Source organism: Mytilus galloprovincialis, chromosome 3, assembly GCF_965363235.1.
Source record: "Mytilus galloprovincialis chromosome 3, xbMytGall1.hap1.1, whole genome shotgun sequence".
Lineage (NCBI taxonomy): Eukaryota > Metazoa > Mollusca > Bivalvia > Mytilida > Mytilidae > Mytilus > Mytilus galloprovincialis.
The window spans coordinates 9,904,932-9,930,713 of record NC_134840.1 but is presented as its reverse complement, the minus strand read 5'-3'; the positions used below and the strand labels follow the sequence as shown (position 1 = coordinate 9,930,713).

The following is a 25,782-nucleotide window of genomic DNA, read 5'->3' as shown; positions in this document are numbered from 1 at the left end:
AAAGCTTTTACGGGTGTTATGAAAGCTATCATGTCAGCAAAATTACAACGAAGAAGTTGAATACTTGATTCCAATTAAAGGTCCCGAAGGAGATAGATATTTGACATTACAATAATATCACTAAGTAGTGAAGGTTTTATTTTACACAATGCATCAATCATGCGCTGTACGTATTGTATTGAGTGTTATTATTTTCATTTTCTTCAATGTTTATGGTTATATTGCATATATTGTGTGAGCATTAACACTTTGCTGTATTTGGCAAAACCTTTTGGAATCTGTTGGTCCTCAGTGCACTTCAACTTCGTACTTATTTGTCCGTTTAAATTTGTTTTATTCAAGCGTCACTGATAAGTATTTTTTTTAAGTCGAAACGCAACGCGTGCAAGATTTGAATCCTGCTATCTGACTATGATGAATTTACATTCATATCACGACTTAACAACAAAATAATACCGACAATATTGCACGTATAAAATCCTAAAGGAAATCACCACATTACGTAAAGTAAACATTTAAAGGAGACTGATTCAAAGCTACATTTAATACCTTGCTATTAGGTCTGTGACCAATTATCACTATGAAAGTCAGAAGTAAATATTCTTTGATTCATAATAATCTATTTCATGTAAAAGTACCACATACCATTCTTTTATAGCTCTGAGAACAGATTCCTAAGATTGTGTTATGAGATTGTTATTATGGAATAACGCCATAGCAGAATGGTTATATCTTCATTATAGACCTCCAGACTATAATAACATTCTGCTATAGTTGTTGATTACGACTAATTCTCCTTTCATACTCATAATTTACATAAGTTGTATCAAACAATCAATTTGTTCTATTGGGACTGTCATTTAGATCATTGTTTTACGGACATGTAGGTTTCAATTTGTCTTATAGTTGTTCAACGTGTTGTTTTTGTGTAACAAAGTTGAAATTTTTAAATAATAATACAGAGAAAAACTTGTTAAGTCAAATGACTAGCTATGTCTTTTAGTATTAAGATAAATAAGTGGATTTTACTTCAAGCGAAAAATATCACACGAATGTTCAAGACAATAATATGTATTAATGAGGTATTTCATGCTTGTAGTCGAATAACTAGCGCATAATTTTGACTCTTAGTCAAACAGTCATAATCTGAGATCTCGCCTAAGTTGTTCGTGATGTGTCTGCCCTATTCAGTAATCGCGTCGCTATCTACTGAACCATAGAATTTCGTGTCCTTCAGCGACGTATAATCGTGATATATCTTTTGACGATATTAATCTGGTTATATCCTTTGACTAATAATCTGAGTATTTCCTTTGGCTAATAATCTGAGTATTTTCTTTGACTAAAAATGTGGGTATTTATTTAACTAGTAATCTTGGTATTTCCTTTTGGCTAATAATCTGAGTATTTCCGTCGACTAATAATCTGGGTATCTCCTTTGACTTAAAATGTGGGTATTCATTTGACTAATAATCTGAGTATTTTCGTCGACTATTAATCTTGGTTTTTTTCTTTGACGAATTATCTGGGTATTTACTTTGACTTAGTATCGAATTCATAACAGTGTGGCTATGGACATTGATTGGCGCACTTTAATATCCCATTGACTGGGACAGATTAGGTGAACGTTCGTCTATAACGCCCATTGCTCACGACGTCCTTAATATAAACATTTAAACCGTGGGGTCACCAAAGGTTCTCAACGCCTATATAAAATAATTCGAAATACTAATCAGGAATTTGTGTTTTGATTTATATTGATTAATTAAACGTCCTTTACTTGTGTTTTTGTTATGTTTCGACAATCAATTTTCATAATAAGATATCGCAAAGCCATGTTCTTTCAGAAAAAAGAATGACTTACTGAATGCATGTTTTGATTGATTATCTTTTTCGGATTTAACAATTGCGATTGTCGAGTTATGTAATCTTTTAACTTTTATCTGGTCTAATTTTATTTTAGAACGAATGCATAATCCACTTTCAAAAGTTGTGCAAATACGAAACATAAAGACAAAATATACTTCTGCCCTGTCTTTTTCGTACTTGAAAGTTATTGGATAGTAAGAAAGCTATTTGGATTAAACCTTGTGAAATTTGCATGCATTTACGTTATTGTATTGGAAACATGTATCATTTGGTGTATATAGGAAACTTAAACCGTTCTGCTATACTGCTACTATACTTGTGAAAAACACTTGGCAACAGAAACGCATTCATCTTATCTATATAAAAAAATCGACCAAATTTACATAGAAATGGACGTCTTCGTCCATTTGTGATCGCAAATAAAATATGTTCCGGACCCTATGAGTATTTGGACCATACGTGTATGGTTGGACCATATTAGTATACCCTTATGGTCATGATATATGCGTATGGTCCAAATACTCATATGGTCCGGAACACATACATGATATTCTGTGCGTTGTCGGTCGTCTATTAATTTTTTTCTTTTGTTGATGGATTTGACGTCTTTCTGTGAGTGATTATTTGTTCATGACTTAAAACTTACTTGCAAATAATTTAAAAACAAGACTTGATTTATAAAAATGTCCAAACAAACCATGATTTTTTTTTAAAATACATCACATCCATTGCAAAAGGCTAAAATTCGCCAGGTCTTTAATTTCAACTAAGTGAGTTGACTAAATTAATGTTGCGGACCATTTTCCAATTTCCATGCGGTATCCCTATTTTTTTTCTCGCTCATCTTTTATGTTTGTTTTTTTCATCCCAAGACCTCTTGGAGCTTTCATTCTATAAAGTGTGTATTTTGCTAATGGTCGAAGGCCATACGGGGACCTATAGCTTGATAACGCCTGTTGGTCCCTGGAAAGAATGTGTCTGATTGCCTATCACACTTCATATTCTTATTTTAACATGCAGTTATATCTATGATAAGAATGAAAATTGAATTGTCATTGAGACAAAAACCCAACCAAAGAGCAAAAAAACTTTAAAGAAAAAAAAAAGCCCAAGGCAACATGTAGATCTTTCGTATCAAGGGAATTGCTATAAATATATTTATTTCAGGTTAATAGTATTAGGCCATACTCAAGTTATAAAATAGATCTTGTCGTCAACTTTTGCAACCAGCTTCTATGTTTCTATAATGCACTGTTCATCTTTTTGGGGCTTCGACTTTTCCATTGGACAGACAATTTTGTTTTCGACTGTTTAAAAAGATGCATTTTTTTACAAAATCATACAAGTAAGGAGTCTCTGGCCTTTGGTAGTGTTGTATGTTAATTAATGTTTGTTTATTTATTTGTTTAGGAAATAAGTATGACGTACATTTTCACTGAACTAGGACACTTTTTATAATAGTTTTTCGATATCGCTCGGGCAAAAATAATCACGAATATAATGCCTATCCATGTTAAAACTAAATAAAGTATAGTTTGCATCAATTATTTCTTGAACCTACCATTTTTTTTTGTCTGTGTTGGATTTGTGTGGCATTGAAAAAAACGGGTATAAACTACACAGTGCAGCTTCCAACAAGAATACAAGATTTATTGATTTTCAAAATGCGACCAAAATTAAAAATTTGCTCGCAGCGGAAAAAAATTCAACAGTTTGATTTTCATTGAAATAAAATAATTGTTATGATTTACACACCGTTACTTTTTCCAATATAAATATTCGAACTATTTTGTTTGTTGTTTCCTTTATAAATTTACATCATTTTTAAAAAGACCACACGTCTTCGATATTTAGAAGACTATAAAAGCGATGTTCATTATCTTTCTTCTGCTGTAAGTTTAATTTAGTTATTTTGTGTCATAATTGCCATCTCGTATGTTTTAAATTTGAATAAAGAAGATTCAGGTTGTCTTATACGTCAATGATACACACAAAAAAAAAACGATAACAAATAAAATAAGGTGCAACATTCATTCTCCATGAAAAGAATACATCACATGGATGTAATTTTTGTAAGAAAAATACCAATTTCGTGAGAAGTTGTGTGTTGGACTTGAAGAGCCAAGGCAAACTGACAAATATCTGAATGAACGAATCGATTTATGGTATATAAAAAAAACCAAAGCCCACATGGTTAGCATTGAATAAATAGAAGGCCACTCTTAAATGATCACAACGTAGAAGTTTTTGTTCTCAATAAGATATTTTCTGAAATAACGCGGGTCCCTATTAACTTAAAAGTTTTTTTGTTTTTTTTTTACCATGAATAAACTTTTTTTATTATTATTATTATTTATTGATATCAGCTCTGGACATTAATATTCTTAAAAGTGAAACTGTTGTAAGTGATGGTATAACAATTATTTAAAATAAATTCCGTAAATGATATGTGAAAAGAAAGTTTCATTTTATGTATCAAAATGTGTAACAAATGATTATTTAAATCCCCACTTGAAGGCCTCCGATAGACTGAGTGAGCATAAAATCATCGCCCACGACAAACAAGTTAAAGGTAAACTTTTCAGTACAATTACTAATTAACGTTTTGCTGTCGACCACACTGTTATGAATTTTGTTCTATAATCTGAGTATTTTCGTCGATTAATAATCTTGGTATTTCCTTTGGCTAATAATCTGAGTATTTCCATCGATTAATAATTTGGGTATATCTATGACTAAAAATCTTGGTATTTTATTGTTTCGCCTTGACGGAGCCAAAAAGCGAGATATAAGTATGCTTTTTCCGGCGTCGGCGGCGACGGCGTCAACAATGTATTAGTTTGTGATTAGGTCTAGTTTATGGTGAACCACAAGTGGTAGGTCAATTATATTTGGTATGCAGTTGTATAAGCATTGGCACAGCTCATTTCAATGGACATTATTTGGCCCTGCCCCATCAGTCATGGTCTATTGACTTCGAAACTTATGCTTATTTTACATGTATTAGTTTGTGATTATGTCAGTTTATGGGGAACCACAAGTGGTCAATGACATTTGGTATGCAGTTGTATAAGCATTTGCATATCTCATTTCCATGGAGATAATTTGGCTCCACCCCTTTAGTCATGGTCTATTGACTTTGAAAATTTTTGTAAGTTATCATGTATTAGTTTTTGTTTAGGTCAGTTCAAGGGGAATCATAAGTGGTAGGCCAATGTTAATTGGTATTCAGTTGTATAAGAATCGGAACATCTCATTTCCATGGAGATAATTTGGCTCCGCCCCCTTAGTCATGGTATTTTGACTTAAATTTTTGTAAGTTATCATATATAAGTTTGTGATTAGGTCAGTTCAAGGGGAACCATTACTGGTAGGCAAATGTTATTTGTTATTCAGTTGTATAAGCATTGGCACATCTCATTTCCATGGAGAATATTTGGCCTCGCCCCTCAGTCACAGTCTAGTGACTTTGAAACTTATTTTTTATCTTATTTTTTGTCAGATTTTCGGAATCTTCTGGTTTTATCCAATTTGTAGGCCTTGAAAAAAATTGCCCGGTGACCCCATTTTTCTTTTCGTAAATCTTTTACATGTATAATGATAAGCCATCTGTAAAAGTCTTATAAAAATTTTATTATTTTTCAATTGTTTTTGAGAAATGAAACTTGTCAATGATAAAGGTATGAAAAGTCAAGAGAGACTATTTTCCCGCCAAAATTTCAATTGCTAATATCTCGAAAACAAGCACGGTGACCTATATAAATTATATTTTTTGCTCTTTGGATTCCTTTATTAATCCCCGATCAATATAAACTAGTGTTTTGAAAAGTTAATTACTAAGAACTAAGAAGCGAACTCCCTTAAGATGAACTGTTTATTTTAAATCAATGATATTTGGTATTAAATTTGCATTTGCAAGTAATGTTTCCATGGAGATTATATAGCCCCACCCCTCTTCATGCTTCATTAATTTTGAAACTTTAACATAGTTTACAAGTTATTTTTTTTTATTTAGGTTTGGGAACGACTTATAATAAGTCAATGGTATTTGGTATGCAGTTGTATTAGCATTGACACATCTCGTTTACATGGAGATTGTTTAGTCATGTAACTCAGCCATGGTTCATTGACTTTGAATATTTGCATAACTTGTGCAAGATGTTAAAGTGTTGCTTTTTTGATTTCAACATTTGCATAATCAAAATTACAAAAAGGCTAGACATATCTCTGTGATAACAGTTTATTTTACTAATAATCTGAGTATTTCCGTCGATTAATAATCCGGGTATTTACTTTGACTAAAATTCTGTGTATTTACTTTAACAATAATTTTGGTTTTTCATCCGAACAATAGAGTTGATCCGGGTAATTCCGTACACTTTTGGTTCTGAGACCGAATCATCTGGTTCCCTGTTTAATACTACGCTGTTGAACAGTTAATTAGATACATTGAGAGATCTTAGAATGTAATGACTTTTTCCTATCCATGCGATGTAAAATACCGAGGATGACCAAATATAACTGAACAGTCACACTGTGGGGAAATTCCGTACGCATGTCGTATATTTCCGTACACTGTGGAGTGTAATATCGTACAATATATATGTATGATAAATAAAGGATGCTCATATGTGTTTCCAATTTATAAAATCTGTTTGGTTGGTAGAAAACTGGTTATACCTCCCATGATGTAGACTGAGGAATATGAATTTGATCGTTTTAATAGCTATTTTTGGGCTATTGTACTCATTTCAGTTTCAGCTCTATGGTTAACATTGAATAAAGATCATAAAATGTGAAATGATTGCAAATGAGACAAAACTCCAGCAAAGTGAATTGGACTACATATACTAACAACCATAGGTCACTGCAGGACCTTTACACGATACAAATCAATGGCATTTTCTTTCTTCATTTTGTATGTTACTATGTATCATAAGTGGTGTATTTTTTTATTTAAACATACATGTATATGATGTTGTTAAAATCAACAGTGTTGGAATTCTGTTTTTATGCTGATATGTTTTGTTCCTTGACATATAACCTCCTTGGTCTGAACAATATAATATGGATATCTCCTTCGACTTGTAACCCGGGTCTACTCTAAATTATAATTTCGGTACCTTCAACGATTAATAACTTTGATATCTACAGCGAAAAAAAAAACAATGGCGTGTTCACCGCATACTTATGTGAGTGATTTCACAAAATAATTAGCTAAGTGTCTTCCCTAAAATATAATCTAGGTGATTGCGTTGAATAATTGCCTTGGTATCTTCGTCAGTAATAATTTGGGTATCTAGACCGAAAAATAACCTAGGTATCCTCATCAAATGATAACCTGTGCATTTTCATCGAATAATAACCTCGGTATTTTCACCGAATAACAACCTCTGTATTTTCACCGAATAATAACCTCGGTATTTTCACCGAATAACAACCTCTGTATTTTCACCGAATAACAACCTCTGTATTTTCACCGAATAACAACCTCGGTATTTTCACCGAATAACAACCTCGGTATTTTCACCGAATAACAACCTCGGTATTTTCATCGACGAATAACCTAGGGATACTCGTTAATCTTAGGGAGTGAAATCCAGCAGATGTTGTCCAAACCTTAACTTAAATTTGAAATTGAATTCATAAATTAAATTTACAATAGGAAGATTTCCATTATGTAGGTAACGATCCACGGGACTCCAACAAAACAGTCAGAATTATATATGACAAATGTTCCTCCATAGACTACAACTGAAATAGATATTTTGATACAATGTTATCTTTAAAATACGAACAAATGAGCCAGACACGTTTTGGTTTCGTTTATTTGCTTCGGTAATGTTAGTCTTAATCAGACATCTCTCCTGCGGTTAATTAATATCTGTTCATTCTAATTACAATGTACCAGAATTTCCAATAGCTGGTATTAATTTTGCTTGTGGAATGAAAACTTTCTGTTGTCTCTTTAGACATTCCCTAATTTATATAAATTATCTGAAAAGTGATCGACCAGGACTGTATTGACGGCAAACTTGATCGAATAATACCTGATTTCCGTCAGAAAAATTACTTCCATTGTTATTTCATGTTCCGAGGCATCGCATGATATTAAGACATTGGAAAGCACAAAAATCTGAAACTTGTAATAAGTTCCAAGTGTGCCCCTTACCCTCTTCAATAGATGTATACGATTGTGAAAAAACAGTTTATGACTAAACACGTCGTGTCATTTCTTGTTTTCTTATTTCTGATATTTTAGTGTTGAAACTGTATATTAAACGTTACCATAAATAGTCTGTTGTTCGCTACCGAATTTTCAGTTGTAATTGATGATGTTCTTTGTGTCCCAAGTCATAGTGGTTGTCATTTTTTTTAACTATGAAAAAGTCTGTAGTGACATTCCCAATTTATTGACTGTGTGTTCCTTATATTCGTTCCATTGTATCATAATCATATTGACATTATCTATAAAAAGTTATTAAAAAAAGATAACCGATTATCATGTTATGGTATTATTCTTAATAAGGTCCGTTAGTTTGAATATTTCCTTAAACATGGTAATTATCCTTGTAAGTAATTAAGTTTTGTAATACCGTTATGTTTTTTGTCACTAGGAGAATGTTGTGTTGATTTCAGAGTTTAGATATAGCGTGAACCTGTACAGAGAAGCTACATGTAACCCATTGAGTAAACATATTCACATATAAAGGTTTGATATGTAATATTGGTCTACGATCCTTAGAAGTTAATTGTGTCTTATGTACTATGCAAGTATCAGCTGGATACTGAATTCGAAGTAAAGTATAAGACAGTGTGTCTTGTCTTTTTATTTTCTAATTTGATTGATTGTGTTCAAAATGTCCGTTTCGGGAGCTAAGTCTTTTAATACTATTTTATTGTTATTTCATTCTGTTACATTTTTGCTCATAAATGTTTTCCAAAATGAGGGTATGTAACTCGTATGTAACTTGTATAAAAAAGAGTGCTGCCCTTGAACATGGTTAACCCCTGCAAATTGCTAACGTGGTTGTCTTTAGTGGTAATTGGACATATCATCTACTGTTTTAAAACATCATTCCCTTTATAAATGTAATGTAGAACAATGTCTTTACGCAACCTAGATCGCACGAATTCGGCTTACGCGTTTCTGTTTCTAGAAGCTGTGTTAATACATAAAACTATAGTACACTTATTACTTATTCATAATTAAGGATCTCATTAGGCAAATAAAAGTGCTTCACTTCATTCAACAAATTTAGTTTTGAGACTAACGTTGTATCTGTATTGTGAAAAATGACAGAATAGATTAGGGTTGATACTAAAATGGTTACATCTGCAATTATTGACTACAATTTCAATAACACCCTTATGCCACAAAAGCTGATAATCACTAACAAGAACCATATCACTTCTGTGACACAAGTATTCATGTCATGTTTAACTAAAGACGACCTTGCCAGTATCGATAAATATCTAGTAGATATCTCGTGTGATTGAACAACCTCTCAGTCCATATTAGATTTGACAACATTATAAAGTTACCGAAACATAGTTATTAAAGCACGCCTATAATGACACTTCTACATCCTCTCAAATAAGTCTCACAGAGACGTGAATAAATATATTGTAATGAGACGAGGAAATAACTGTCTTTGAAGATATCGATGAATTATTTCGCAATTTGTATCAAAAAGAGTACTTGCAATATTCTCAGAACTTTACATATACCACATCGAACAAAGAAATTGTTGTTATCTTTTCCTCGGAGAGAAATAAATGTGCTTGCTTTCTTTCTCTGTTATTAAAAAGGAGAAATTATATTACGACATTCTTAAAGTAGTTATTACTGATAGGAGGTTAACCATTTGGAAAACGAAGTTAAATGAGTTTAAATGATACCTTTCGACAGATGGTGACGCAAGATTGAAGATGCCGTTACAATAATCAGCCAGTTCTGGTTGTAATGATTATTTTGGAATAAGATATTTAGGATCCAAGTCAGGTTCATTTATTTAAAAACGGCAGGAAACTGTTCGCAATCAGAAATATATAGGGAATTGAAGACTAACTACCGGAGCGGTTTCGGAATCACGAAGCAAATTACGGTATCGTCCTCATCGGGAGTTACTTAATATACCAATTAAGATGAACGCATAGACGTATATTCTTTTGCAGAAAACTTTGTTGTTGTTCAGGACTTTGATTTATAGTCAAATTAAATGGAGCAACGCTCCTAATGGATATTAGCTTCTGACTTTATTATCAAATAACGTAAATCGGATCAATGGACAGGGTTCTACCGATATAAATTTTCTTTTTACTTTCATTTCTATTCGACTAATCCGATATTTCCTGTAACTGGCTTGTGAATATAAATTAGTTTAAGTTGCATTTATCAGGAATAAATCACTTTAAAAACGGCTGTTTTAAGCCAATTTAAATTGGACTATTGGTTTTGTTGAGACCCATGAGTTACATGCCTAATGGAATATGACACTAAATTGTTGGCTCGAAAATAGAAAAGGCGAAAGTTTTACGTATATATTTATAACTGTATGTGGAAAACATCTTGTCAATTAATGTTCGTAGCTGTAGAACACTCAAGAAAAACAGCTGTTTAGTTTACGCTGGAATGACATTCTGAAAAGAGAAATGTGTTCGCTTGGATTATTACATTTTATACTTTTCGTTACTTTGTTACCTTATCTACTTCCGGGTTGTCTGTGTTTAATTGAGAAAAAGAGTTGGGGACAACGGAAGATACCTATACGGACAGGTGTGGTACGAGGTGTGACTGTTAATTTCCCTACAGCGCCATATTTAAGACCGGTTGAGGCATATTATGGAGTTGATTATGGCTCTTTGAAAAGAAATGTTCTATTTACCTTTCATCCGCCGTCTGCCCCTGTTCCTAATAGAAAAGTCGAATTCATAGATTGTTCAAAACCAAAAGGTATATGTCCACAGCCGAAGTATGATTTAAGACAATTGTATGGGAAACTTCTTACGGATATGGTTGAGGAATATATCAAAATAGCGAAAGAACCCAGATCACAGACGGATGACTGTTTAAGCCTAAATATTTATACCACCATACCAGGTAAAGCACTATCAATTTTATTTCTTCTTTCTGCTTTTTATAAAACAGTTTAATCCTCGGTGAAACATTTAATCACTATATATATATATATATGTTATAAAAATTCAAGAATTTTCACATTTGCTAACACATCTTTGAAATAATATAATTACCAATAATACATTATTTTTAATAACTGGAAAAGATATGGGATCAATTTTTGTCGAACAAACCCATTTGCTTGTAAATAGAAAATAAATATCTGTTGCGTTAATTTGCAAATTATTTCTGATTGAAAGTCCTTAATAATTAACCTTTTTACATTCTGACACGTGCAACATCTACACAACGCAACATGTTTTGTATAATTCTACAGTTGCATATACAAGTCTTCTTCAATTAAGAAATATACTTCTAAGATATGATCTGACGATAAAATCGTGATTCTGAGCTATTTACAAATTTCTATTGTCCGTTCCGATCATTTAATAATCTGGCAGGAAGCCGGTTGTCGTTCTTTAAATCTCTCTATTTGATTGGTCTTGACAATTCATTTGGGATTAACGTCAGCGTAGGGTTTAAGTGCCATTCGAGCACCTGCAGATGGCTGATAAGTTCCATTCTTAAGGAAAAGATTATTTGTCTTTGCTTATACATTTGAAACGGGACGTTAGTTGACGTTTTTGTTTGAAGACTAAAGTATATATTCTCTGCTACATCTGATGTAGACACTGTAGTCATTTTCAAATTGAAATAAATGACAAAACAATAAAATAACAATTTACAAAATGATAAATGATAAAACAATAAAAACATCCAGTCTAACTGATAAAGTTTCTAAAGTGTTCTTTCTTATTGATTATAGCATTTAATGGAAGCAGGAATGAAAACTGCATTTTAAAATTAAGTAAACACAAAGTAACTCTGTGAAATAACTTTTACGAATTTAAAGACGTCAATTATAATATGAAATTAAGATTTATTCTTACATTATACAAAATTGGTGAACGTTATTTAATACCCATGGAGATTTCTCCAAATTAAATTGATAGTAGGACTTTTTCCAACATAATAGTTACAAACTCAGAACGCATGAAATTGTAATGGTGTTTTTCAACTATAGGTCTATACCGCTGTTGATGGACTATCAGTCCCCGAGGGTACCATCAGATCAGTACGCAATAATTCGGCATTGGCATGTTTTATAACAAACCTTTCTTAAATAGTCCATTTATAAGTTGGAAATTATCAAGAACTCCCTCATGCAAAGTTTACCTTGTTGAATTTGGATATTATTTGTATGTCCTTTTTTGCCATATAGCTTTTTAACTGTTTTGGTTCGGCTTTGTGTGTTCCTCAATAGGATAAATCGCCAAAAATCGCTTCGAACGCATGCAATTATAAAGTGTTATGTTAAAGAATCTTGAATAAAAAAAATAAGGGAGAAATAAGAACTTTAAGGATAAATAGCAAACTTAGTAATAAAGAAAATATAAAACTATTTTAAAAGGAGTAAATGGTTAGTACGTTTAAGTAAAAAAATAAATAGTTTATTTATGCTTGATTTGCAAATTCCGCAAATGATGGTCAAATCTTAGCGAAAAATGCCAAAAGAGAATTATATCAAGGATTTGAAAAAATATCAAAATAATCACCATAAGACAGGGAATTATAGTTAGGATTTAGTCATCATGTCTCGCTTATATATAGTATTGCTGCTCAAATACGATACTACATGTAAGTACAAAAAAGTTGAGAAGTTGGAGGACCAATTGGAACATGTATATTTTATGAATGAAATACATATCTTTGGAGTAATATTATTTTTATAGATTATAAATTTATTGTATGTATTGGGATTTCTTCAGAAGTTTTCTGAATTCAAAGATTTGTAGTTTTATAAAAAATAATGAAGGTTGCATTTATTACAAGGTGTGTCATTTCGAGACGAATCTCTCCACCATAGCTGGTAATCCAAAAATTAACCATAAATTAAGATATAGGCCTATACTAACAATTCTCAAATCTCAAATTAGTTAACCACAGAATTAGTTGGTTCAACTATATATTTGAGGCAGTCTTAATTGTGTGAAAACCTTTTGTTACCTTCTTGTTAGCAAACTACATATATCAAATGTTTGACATTCCATAGTTATCAAAAACAATATCAATATGACATCCAACATATACATGTATAATAAGAAAAGAAAAGTTGTGTAATTGCCAATGAATCTACTATCCACCAAAGACCAAAGAAAAATAATGTTAACATCTGAAAGTCACTGTAAGTCTTTCAACAACGAGAAAAATCCGTTCGGTAAAGTACATGTACGTATCCATGTCAATTCTAATTGATTCACGTTAGTAGACAGAAATTTAGAAGAAGAAATACAAAAGTCTACTTTAAGTAACTCTAAACCCCTAAATCATGGAAGGCTAACAAATATTAAATTGGAAAAAATATACCACTTACTGAAAATGAATCAAATCTCTTTTAACTATAATCATTTTCCATTTAACATTTTCAAAATGTATGTGTTTTTTGTGGATTTTTTACGTTGTTAAACATTTTCTTTTATAACTTGTTAAAGCACGGTTCTTCGTTTTCTGAACAATTTCGAAATCCTAAAAAAAATAATGATGTTGTATTGATATATACGAAAGATTTCAAATGTTTCTATATTTTATAGTTTTGATTTGTTGTCTTAGCACGGATGATTTATTTCTGATTAGGGTTTTAAGAGCGTACTGAAGTCACAAAGAAACCACCTGAACCCCGTCAGACAGGTTTGAAATGTTAAAAATACAGAAAAAAAAATTAATAAACTTTGTCATGTATTGAGTATTTTATTGCAGTATTTATTTTTCTACTGTCCCTCCGAGAGCACTATCCATCGGACTAGCTCTTTAACTTAACTTTGTCATCAGTAAATGTAAATTATATTCCATTTTAAGAAGTCGCTTCTCAAAGATTGCTGAATTTATAAAAGAAACATCAGATAAATAAAACGTTTTGAAAATACACACAAGAGAGCAAGTGCCATTAGTAAAACCAAGTTAAAACAATCCTAATTTGTTCAGATTCTACTCAACAGTATTGTCTACAAATAAATATAAACCCCATCCACCGAAAGAACAAATTTGAATTCCAGCGGGAAAAGGTATCATTTGGTCTAGATTGATTCAATACTCATCAAATAAATTTGATTACGAAAGCTGAAATATGTGTAGCGTGATTGTGTTGCCTGAACGACCTGGAACGAGAAACAGATAAGCAACATGTCTTTCTATTAACAGACAATCAAATCTTCATAAAAATATATAATACAATTATCTTGGAATCCACAGGGACTTCAAGGGTAACATAAAAATAGATCTACAGAGACTCCAAGGGTAACATAAAAATATATCTACAGAGACTCCAAGGGTAACATAAAAATATATCATTTCTCAATCAGTCGTTTTTTACGATTCTGCCGGAAGTATTTACTGCTACTCTAAGCTACCAAACTGTCACGTTTTTCATCGGAGTTTCCCTTCAATAACTCAGTCTTGTCATAAGATAAGTTGTTTTGAAAGATAAAGATACTTAAAAGACAGTGAAATGTAAAACAACGTACTACACTGAATTTATTAAAAAAAAAAACAACAACACAGCAATATCAAATAATACCGTTGATTTAAAAGCGATGCGATTAGAATAAATATACATAAATTTCACAATATCTCCGAGATTATTATATTTTGTCGTGTTTAAGAACTTTTTCGTAAACTCCTCATTTTTTAAAAAGATTTATCATGTAATTGTTTTTTTTTTAATTGAGTATGATATAAAACTACAGAATTTTCAATATCAATGATTTACAAGAAATGTTTTCAAAAGCAATGCACAGCCTTAACTACAAGTTAAGAAATAAATTCGCATTTATTTTATTTTCCTTTATTTTTTAAATATGTTAGTTTGGAACTTTACTTTTGAAATTACGGTTTTGTTTGGGTATTAAAGAAGCACTTTCTTAAGAAATTTTTTAAACTGTTTGAATCATTGTTGATTAAACACATGTTTTTACAAATCGATATTTCTGACAGTCCCTTAATCTATATTCTTCTATCAAAAGATCGCTACATCATCTTTTCAAACAATATTTTATTGTTTTCAGTTTTTAGCTGCACTTCAAGGTAGATACATGGTTTACCGCCATCTTGGATTGTACAATCACAGTACAAAGTTAATTGCCCAAATCTGCAAATTTTGAGACAGATTTGTAATTTAATGGTTAGACTGTTAATTTAGATAAGGAAAACTTGGTGATTTATTGTATTATTCAAAATATGTAAACAAATATCATTTTCTTTTGTATTTAGAATAATTTTTTCAAATGAGCCGTTTACGGGATACTCTTTTGTAAAAAAAATATACTGGACTAATAGGGAACATTATTATTTTTACTTGTAGCAAGAAAAACAAAATCGGTGACCCCCTTTTTTCTTTTTCTTTTCTTAAAACACTTAATAAAACCTATCTTCTCACAATTTATTTCAAAATTCTATCTCATAGATATTTTTTTTTTTTTTTTATGCACACACATGTGTTTTTTCATGAACAATCTAACCAAATTTAGGCAATTTTCAACGACTCATAACTTGAAAAATAGCACGGTGACCCATACATTTTATTATATTTTTGATAAAAGCATAGTAAAATCTTCATTTTGGCATATTATAAGAAAATTCTGTCTCAAAAAGTATATACTTATGATCTACCTTAAATGATACCTTGGGTTTGCCAGCCAAGACAAATGTGATTACGTGAAATGATAAATGGGTCTGAGAATTTGCATGTCAAAAGAAAGATTTAATTACCAGCAATAATTGTTTGTCTGTATTATCTCCGTTATAAATGGATATAGACGTGGAATAAAATTTACGTTGATAACGTTTGTTATTAGACATATAAAATAACAGTAAAGTTATAAGGGTTTTTGTTTTACCAAAACATCACGCATGTTATCAACTCACTACAGGTCTAATTATTTCCTCCATTTTACTTGTCTTAGCTTGTAAATCCAAGCATTGTATAATACTAGATTCTTCACACATCTCACACAAATCCTACACCCTCTTGACCACACACCGTTTGATCCTATCACACGTCACATAATTCCTACACCCTCTTGACCATACATCGTTTGATCCTATCACACGTGAATTCTACACCCTCATAACCACACATCGTTTGATCCTATCACACGTCACACGATTTCTACACCCTCTTGACCACACATCGTTTGATCCTATCACACGTCACACAATTCCTACACCCTCTTGACCATACATCGTTTGATCCTATCACACGTCACACGATTCCTACACCCTCTTGACCACACATCGTTTGATCCTATCACACGTCACACAATTCCTACACCCTCTTGACCATACATCGTTTGATCCTATCACCCGTCACACGATTCCTACACCCTCTTAACCACACATCGTTTGATCCTATCACACGTCACACAATTTCTACACCCTCTTGACCATACATCGTTTGATCCTATCACACGTCACACGATTCCTACACCCTCTTAACCATACATCGTTTGATCCTATCACACGTCACACGATTCCTACACCCTCTTGACCATACATCGTTTGATCCTATCACACGTCACACGATTCCTACACCTTCTTAACCACACATCGTTTGATCCTATCAGGATATATATATCGATCATATTTATTTAGAAACGATAATTACAGGAATATAAAATATATAGCTAAAAATGTCATTCTTAATCTGGGGTATAATGTTGTGAAATATAATTTGGTATTCTGTATGGTGATTTTTCAAATGTAAAGTGTTATCGCTTCAATAAGAACTTTATTTGTGATGACTTGTTTATGATATAAGATGTAAAGTTAATGAATAATTTTGATAATTTTATGAATGATGTAGCAGATTCTCTTTGATTCAGACAAAAACGGGGAAAAACGTCAATGTAAACTTTTGTAATAAGGTTTGCCTCAAAGGACATTACATTCTGTTTTGTACATTTAGGTCGGCTAATGCATTCAGTGAATTAAATATTTAAAAGAAATGTTTATTTATGATACTATATAGAAAAGTTTTTTTTTTCTTTTACATAACCAGTACAAAAAGGGAAGCAATAGATAAAATATCGATTTGAAAGGTTAGATGTAACACATTTGCACTAAGCGATATTTAATTCAAATGAATACAACAGTTACTAAAAAGATTAACATTGCAGTAAAATTTTGTCACTGGTCGTATGCACAATTTTGTTTTAAAAGAAACTTTTCCTTTTAATTTAAAGTATCATATTATAAAGTAAAGTTGATGGATTCTATTGTTATCTCAATTATGCTAAAGGAAAGCGACACAATTTAGTTAACGATATCAATTTTGTGATAAAGTACATGACAGGTTATGTATATTTAAACTTTAGGGACTATATGCTTGATATGTTTAGATAGTAGCATCGCTGCTTACGTAAAAAGTTGTCTTTATAGGAATATAACCCAAGAACCGAGTTGTTTATTCTATAGTACAAAGCTTGAATACTATGATCTCTGAATGGTAGTACTTGTATATAAACAGTTGTCTATATAGGAATACATCCCAAGAATGGGGTTATGTATACAATACAATATTATAAAGTCTGAACACTATTATCCATGAAAGGTAGTATATAAACAGATGCCTATATAGGATCAGAACCCACGAACTTGGTTATTTATACAACAATACAATATCACAAAGTCTGAATACTATTTTCCCTGAAGGGTAATATGTATAGGAGTTGAACCCAAGAACCAGGTTATAATCTATTCAAAAATACAATATTACAAAGTCTGAATACTATTTTCCCTGAATGGTAGTACATAACGATTTGTCGACAGATAATTTGGACTTGTGATGTAACTTTCCGTTATAAAACTTCACCTTTAATCTTTTCTCGGGATCTCTAGATATCGATTCCCGAAAATCAAAGCTATAAGTATACAGTCAATCATGTATCCCGGTTGCAATAGGCATGATAGATTAATCACTCTTTAGATTGCTTTCAAATTTGTATCCCATTGTTAACAAATCTTTGTATGTAACAACAACAGTTAATCTGCGTTAAAGAAATCGCTTCGCTCGCAAACAATTTAAGAAATGTACGACACTCAGCAAGGTCCTGTCTCTGATGAGAATTACAGAACACAAGATATATCCTCATTTACATACCAGTAAAAGTCATTCATCATACGTCAGAAACATCCACTGATATAATTAATTATGAGAATCCAACAATACAACAAAAGTGCATGATATATTGTTTATAAATTACTTAATCTAAAACAACTGATATATAGTTTTAAATGATACATTCTAAAACAACTGCAATTACGAGCATATTGAAGTAGCACAGCTGAACGCTTAAAGATATCATTGAAATAAAACAAAGGAAAAGCAATTAAATCTGTTTTTTAATTAATTCTAGGCAAAAAGTACTTATAGTGATTGTGATTTAATAGTTATTTTAGTCTGCTTATTTCTCGTTGTACTGCAGGTTTTTTTATCTAAATCTTTGGCATTGTAACATATTTATTGTGCGAGTTATTTTAGATCGCCCAACGTTGTGCACTGTATAATATTGTATTTTTCTTTCCAAGTGACTGTCTCTTTGTCAATTACATCATACCACTTCATATTTCTTCCCATAAAGATATAACACTTGTATTAGCAGTGGGAAATGTTCGTGCGTTGATAAGTGTATATACAATAGACAAATGTTGCTATAGTGTGTAAGCTGTGAAGTGTTGTATTTATTTCAGTTGGATAATAGACATTCTTATATATGTGTATGACTTAAATTAACATTCATAGCCTGTACTTTTTTGAGCAGAGTAACAATATATAGAAAGTGCGAACTTTCATCATCCGTGCTAGTGTATCAAGAGTAGATTTATGCAGTTTCATCGTATTTTACCGATCACCGAAGATTTGTTTTCGGCATTTGTTGACGAAGCAATTATATTAGTTATCTAGAATTTTGAGTGGTTTTAATAGATTTCCCATACCTCCTGTTTATTAATGATCATAATACTTATAAACCATTTATTTTCTGCCAAACAAAATTGCTACACATGAAAACATAACGCCTCATTTGAGAAAACTTATTAACCTTAAGATGATGGGACGACATTAGCAGAGTATTGACAGCAGCCTTCATAACCGTTTGTATTTTAGTCGTGCAGGGTGTTAACCTAAACATTTAAGGGAAAGTACTATGATGCTTACATGTTAAATGATAAATATTAATGTTTGTTGTCAATTTTGTACAATTCGTTGATGAAAAATAATAAAAAGAAGGAAAAAGTTTATGAAAAATAATAAATAGAAGGGAAAAAAATAATGAACTGCAATTCGTTTTTTTGCCTTTTTAACTTTAACTGTATTCGAGCGTCACTGATTTTGTAGACGAACGCGCGTCTAGAGCAAAAACAAAATTTCAATTCTGGTATCTATGATGAGTTTGTTTACAATCACAGGGTCGATATCACGGCCAGTGGAGTTTTTTCGAGGGTATCATCAGTCTAGTAGCCATGGGCTATCATTGATATGGTCATAATTATAAATCAACTTTGAATTTAATTATTTTCTACCTCAGGAATAGATTACCTAAGCTGTATCTGTCATTCCTTTTTGGAATTTTTGGTGTAAATGCTCTGGAACTTCGTACTTTATTTTGGCTTTTAATTTTGTTTGATTCTAGCGTCACCGATGAGTCTTCTGTAGACAAAACGCGCGTCTGGCGCAAATACAAAATTTCAGTCCTGGTATCTATGATGAGATTATATACAATATATAAACAGGAAATATTAAAAATGAATATGATTAAATATGTATAATTGGGTGAGTTCTGATACAGGTTTTAATATAAGCGTTATCTCCTACATCTGTTGTTCAAAATGTATTCTCCCTATTATGGGCTTCTACATTTATTTTAAACACTGTTTGATAACAAACAACGCCTCTCGTCGCAGCAATAGAAAATAATACGTTATATGAATTTATATAATGTGTGAGAAAATACCGAAATATCGTTTTTCATTTGTTAAAATCTCCCTAAACTCAAAAGCACAATTCTGTTTTAAATAGCATTCAAGCATAGATTAAACATTGTTATGGTTTGATGCAAGCATGTTTTTAAATTTTCTCTAAAAAAAAAAACAGTCTGATATTTTAGGTTGCATTTCTGTAAATATTGACAATGCAATTTCCCATAGGAACTCCTTTTACGGCTAAAACTGTACCACTTTTACTATGAAGTTTTGAAAAAAATCTTATCCTAGAATTGAAAGTTCATATGCACCACAATTTTTTTCAAAGGTCAAAATATAGGGCTGTGCGGCATATTTTCAACGTTTATATGCCCCGAACTTCTCAGAGTTTAAACTTACACTAATTTTCTTAACTACCCCTACCTCGAATGAAAGGTTACCACAGATTTCAATGTAAACAATATGCACGTGTTTATTTACTGGTAACATTCCCAAGTTCTGTCTCTGCGATATGGAACACAGAGAGCATAACTGGGAACCAGTATGTAAACAAAATGAATTTTCTATGAATATTCAATTACTCCCCAAAAGAGGCGTGTTTTGAGAAACAGCTGTATTTACAAAGTGCAACCTTTAACGTGAGAATGTTTTGAAATGTTCTTCATTACAAACATTATTCAGTGTCATGTATTGAGGCGACATGCCTGGGACAGGAAGTTGGCCCGAATTTGTCTCGTTGAAAAGAGTTTAAATTTGTTTGATACAAATCATTAAGTAACCATACTTAAAAAACATCATATTTTTACAATAACACGTATATTCTCATTCATTTATATCACTCAAATACCTTAAAGCCGAATTCTTTTATATTTTCAAGTTCACAATACCTACCGCCAATTTTGATCATGTAACACATGTAAACCGGAAGTAAACAAATCTTCATAAACTATCTAAACAAACATGGCTTAATCGAGACAGTTACCTTGTACCCTTGTGTTGCCCAAGGGACGAAGAACTAATAGTAATTCTATCTTAATTAACTGCCTGCTATTTTCTAGTCTTTACTACTGACATCCACCATACTCACATTGTTTTTGTCAAATTGTCAACTGCAAGACTGTTAGCTTAAATAGAAACATCAAAGAAAATAGGGAAGCACCAGATACATCTTGGTCAATAACAGTATCTAACCAAGAGAAATGTAAGTCAAATATATACACAAAAACTATGATTGTACTTACAAAAAAAACTAAAACCATCAAACATGATAGACTGGTATTGACAACCTATGTCACATTCTCCTAACAAACTCGTATGCACCAGGGCCAAACCCTGGTCCACCAAAATATCCATGTGAATCATACAATAAAGCCTGCACTTGGAAACAAAAAGCTTTATGCTGTGACCAAGGGTACCATATAAACTGTGGTATGCCAAACTTCTCCAACACATTCTTCAATAGTACCATACTTGAATTGTCAAATACTTACTCAGCATTAGAAATAAACATGGATTCTGAAAATGAAATCATTGATATCGGATTACCAACACATTCTTCATCACCAATCCAGAAGATCAAAACATATCATCACCATAAAAAAAGCAAACCAAAAAGAAAAAAAGGCAATCGTACAGCAAAAAACTCAGAACCACTAAGAGTACTTTCGATAAATTTTCCGTCAATAAAGAACAAAAAACTTGAAGTAGAACTTATCATTGACTCTTGTAAAAAACCAAGCATTATATGTGGTACTACATGGCTTTCAAATGATACCTCTCCATACGAATACATCCCAGCCTCCAAATACAACATCTATACAAAAAAAAAAACAGAAAAGATCATGATGGATAGTTGATGGCTATCTCAAACCATCTACACAAATCGCAAACACGGGTACTAACCTAGAGCTCGATATAAATTGTAAAAAGGTGTGGGCGAAAATTTCATATGAAGGAAACAAATCACTCTACCTTTGTTTCCTCCTATCGACCACCATCCGATAAAGGAGAATCCCTAGAACAACTTGCTATCTCACTAAATAGAGTCTTATGCAAAAAAACGAACCCAAATATCTGGGTAAGTGGCGATTCCAATCTTGGCCACATAGACTGGAATACACCAGCAGTTATACCTTGTAAACATGATGCTTCACTACACCAACAACTCCTTGACATATTTACACAGGTAGTAAACAAGAACACCAGAAACGACACAACACTAGACCTGCTGTGTATGACCAATCCATCATATGTCAAATAAAGGCAACAGTAGTATACCGCTGTTCGAAATTCATAAATGGATAGAGAAAAAAACAAATCCGAGTTACAAACTAATCTGAGGGAAACGCATCAAATATAAGAGAACTACGACACAACAGAACCGAACTATAATATAACAATGACCATTTCCCTGACTTGGTACAGGGCATTTAAAGATAAAAATGGTGGGTCGAACCTGGTTTTGTGGCATGCCAAGCCTCCCGCTGTAATGGCAATAGTAATCATAACATTAAAATGACATTACATAACATTAAAAAACGAGTTCCCAAAAATAAAGAAAGAATTCAGATGAACTTCAAGATTAGATTTGTCTAACTTATCTAACGCTTATTTTTAACAGTGAAAATTACAATACTAATTAATATCAAATTGTAGTAGCAATAAGACAATCGAGTCGAAACATAACCACCAATTGGAGCGAACGACCATGACATCGAATTGGAGCGAACGACCATGACATCGTTTACAGTGAAATAAATTTAGCACTGCCTCAAAATAAACAACAGGCTAACATAATATTAAACTACAAAAAGGCAATTTGGGACCAAATAGAAAAAAAAACTCACTGAAACATACAAACAGCTAAAACAAGATCAATATAAAATGAGTCTCGGTGAACTATTGAATACTTTAAAGACAAACATCCAAAAGTATATTGATAAGAATATTCCTAAAAAAGCATTAGTCATAAATCAAAACTACCTTGGGTAAATAACCAACTAAATAGCTAAGTAACAAGAAAAACAAAAAAACAAAAAGAAAAAAGGAAATCGCAAGTACAAAAAACAATATTAAGAAATTTAAACCAAGCTCCAAAAAAAAAAATAAGAAACTCTTACTGGCAATATATAGAAAATATGATCTTTGATATTGAAATACAGCAACCAAACCAACCATGCTTCAAAAATACACCAACGAAAGCTATATTCTTATATCAAAAGCCAGAAAAATGAAAATACCGGCATAACTCCTCTAAGAAGTGAAGGTACATTGCACTCAAATCCATCTGAGAAAGTGAACATACTGAACAAACAAATTCAGCCAGCTTTTACATCTGAGGCAAATACATTCTAGATAAAGGTCCTAGTATTCATCCAAAAATGAGAACCATAGCAATAACTAGGGATGGTGTTTATAAACTTATCAAAAACATAAAACCTATTAAAGCTACTGGTCCTGATACCATCGCAGGCAAAGTACTAAAACAAAACATTGAAATGTGTACAGAAATCCTCACATTAATATTCACCAGATCATTAGAGACAGGAAAAGCACCATCTGACTGGAACCATGCAAGTGTCACACCTGCATTCATAAAAGGGGATAAACATAACCCATGTTAACTACAGAGCTATATCCTTAACATGCATAGCTTGCAACTTACTTGGACACATCTTTGCAAGCAGCATAATGCAACATCTCGAAACCAATAACACACTATGAATTACAACATGGATTAAGAGCAAAGCGATCATGTGAGTCTCAAGTTATCTCACTGATACATGAATTATTCGAAAACAATGACTAAAACATACAAACAGATCTCATAATCATGGATTTTGCCAAAGCAAGGTACCACACAAAAGATTACTATATAAAATGAAATACTTTGGCATATCAGAGCAAATCGTAAACTGGGTCGAATCCTTTCTTTCAAACAGAACTCAAGCAGTATTTTTAGAAAACATGACATCTTCAAAAATACCAGTCACTTCAGGTGTGCCACAGGGTACAGTGATAAGACCCATACTCTTCCTTATTTACATAAATGACCTTCTTGAATACATCAAACATAGTAAAATCAGACTCTTCGCAGATGACAGTATAATTTATAGACAAATTAAATCTCAAAACGACTGTCTCAAGCTTCAAGAATTTAGAAGCCGCCATACAATGGGAGCAAGACTGGCTCATGTCTTTCCACCCAGAAAAATGCAACATCATGCACATAACAACAATGAAAACTCCCATCCACTTCTACTACGAAATGTATGGGCACATATTAGAATTAGTAAAACATGCTAAATATTTAGGTGTCACAATTTCTTAAGATTTAAAATGGAACACCCACATCCAACAAACAGCTGCCAAAGCAAATAAATATGTATGTTTTATCAGAAGAAATCTCAAAGTCCAGTCACAAAACATAAAAGAAAGAGCATACCAAACCATTATAAGACCCAAACTAGAATACTGCTGTACTTTATGGGACCCCTATAAGAGCGAACACATACGATCACGGCAAGGTATGCGTGTAAAAGAGGGACGAAAGATACCAAAGGGACAGTCAAACTCATAAATCTAAAACAAACTGACAACGCCATGGCTAAAAATAAAAAAGACAAACAGAAAAACAATAGTACACACGACACAACATAGAAAACTAAAGAATAAACAACACGAACCCCACCAAAAACTAGGGGTGATCTCAGGTGCTCCGGAAGGGTAAGCAGATCCTGCTCCACATGTGGCACCCGTCGTGTTGCTTAAGTGATTACAAATCCGGTAAATAGTCTAATTCGGTAGGTCATATTCATGAAAGGGAAGGGGATTGTAGTTACGACGTAAGGAACATATCCGATATCATTTGTGAAACGGTTATTCCATAACGGTCAACCAACTCGTGATGGCGTCCGTAAAATTTACGAAGGGATGATTTCAACTTCACCATTTGGAACTCTTGGTTTAATAGCTTCCTTGTGAGCAGCAAACCTCTATCAAGAAAATCATGATAGGAAATGCAAGCACGGGAATATCGTATCAATTGGGAGATATATACCCCGTATGCAGGTGCTGCTGGAATGTTGCTACTTAGAAATGGAAAGTTCACAATTGGAAAGCTGAAATCATCTCTTTTGTCGTAAAGTGTAACAGACATCACAATACCAGCAGTGTTTCTGAAATGGAAGACACCATGAAATGGCAAACATTACAAGAACACCGGCTAAGAACAAGGCTAATAATGTTCCACAAAATAACAAACGAACATATTGCTATTCCATCACAATGTATTACAAAAGAGTCGGTCCATCACAAGATCCACCAATAAAGATGCTTACATACAAATCCAATGTAACAAAGACAGCTACAAATGTTCTTTCTTTTGTCAAACAATTAAAGACTGGAACTAGTCATAACAAAAAACCAATACAGAATGTTTTTATCTTAAATTAAAAATAACATAAAAAATGAAATATTAGAAAAATATAAATAAAAAACAAAGAAAATTTGTAAAAATTAATATTATAACAAAGATACAAAAATATGGAATACAAAAAAAATGACAATCTATGTATAGCTGTATTGATAAATACATAAATTTGGAAAACAATAACCAGTCAAACGCCGGAAAGTAAACATCAGTATGTTGATGGTTTTCTGAAACTGAAGAAGACAAAGATTTAAGATGGCTTTCACTCTATAAATCCGATCACTGTAGAAGTAAAAAAAATATTTCACGTATCAGTCATATGTAGTTG

The 25,782-nt window shown here is 32.2% G+C and overlaps 1 protein-coding gene across 4 annotated transcripts in view; it reads left to right on the top strand.

The window, feature by feature from the left end:
• Positions 1–25,782, top strand: part of LOC143067158 (neuroligin-4, X-linked-like) — a 245,086-nt gene that overhangs the window by 89,710 nt on the left and 129,594 nt on the right. The window contains exon 1 of one of the 4 annotated variants that reach the window (XM_076240218.1): positions 9,568–10,972. The exons of the other annotated variants lie outside the window; for them this stretch is intronic. Within the exon in view, the coding sequence (XP_076096333.1) occupies positions 10,525–10,972 (448 nt within the window). The 5' untranslated portion in view covers positions 9,568–10,524. Of the gene's footprint in view, positions 1–9,567; positions 10,973–25,782 lie in introns of those variants that run through there. 4 annotated transcript variants of the gene reach the window in all.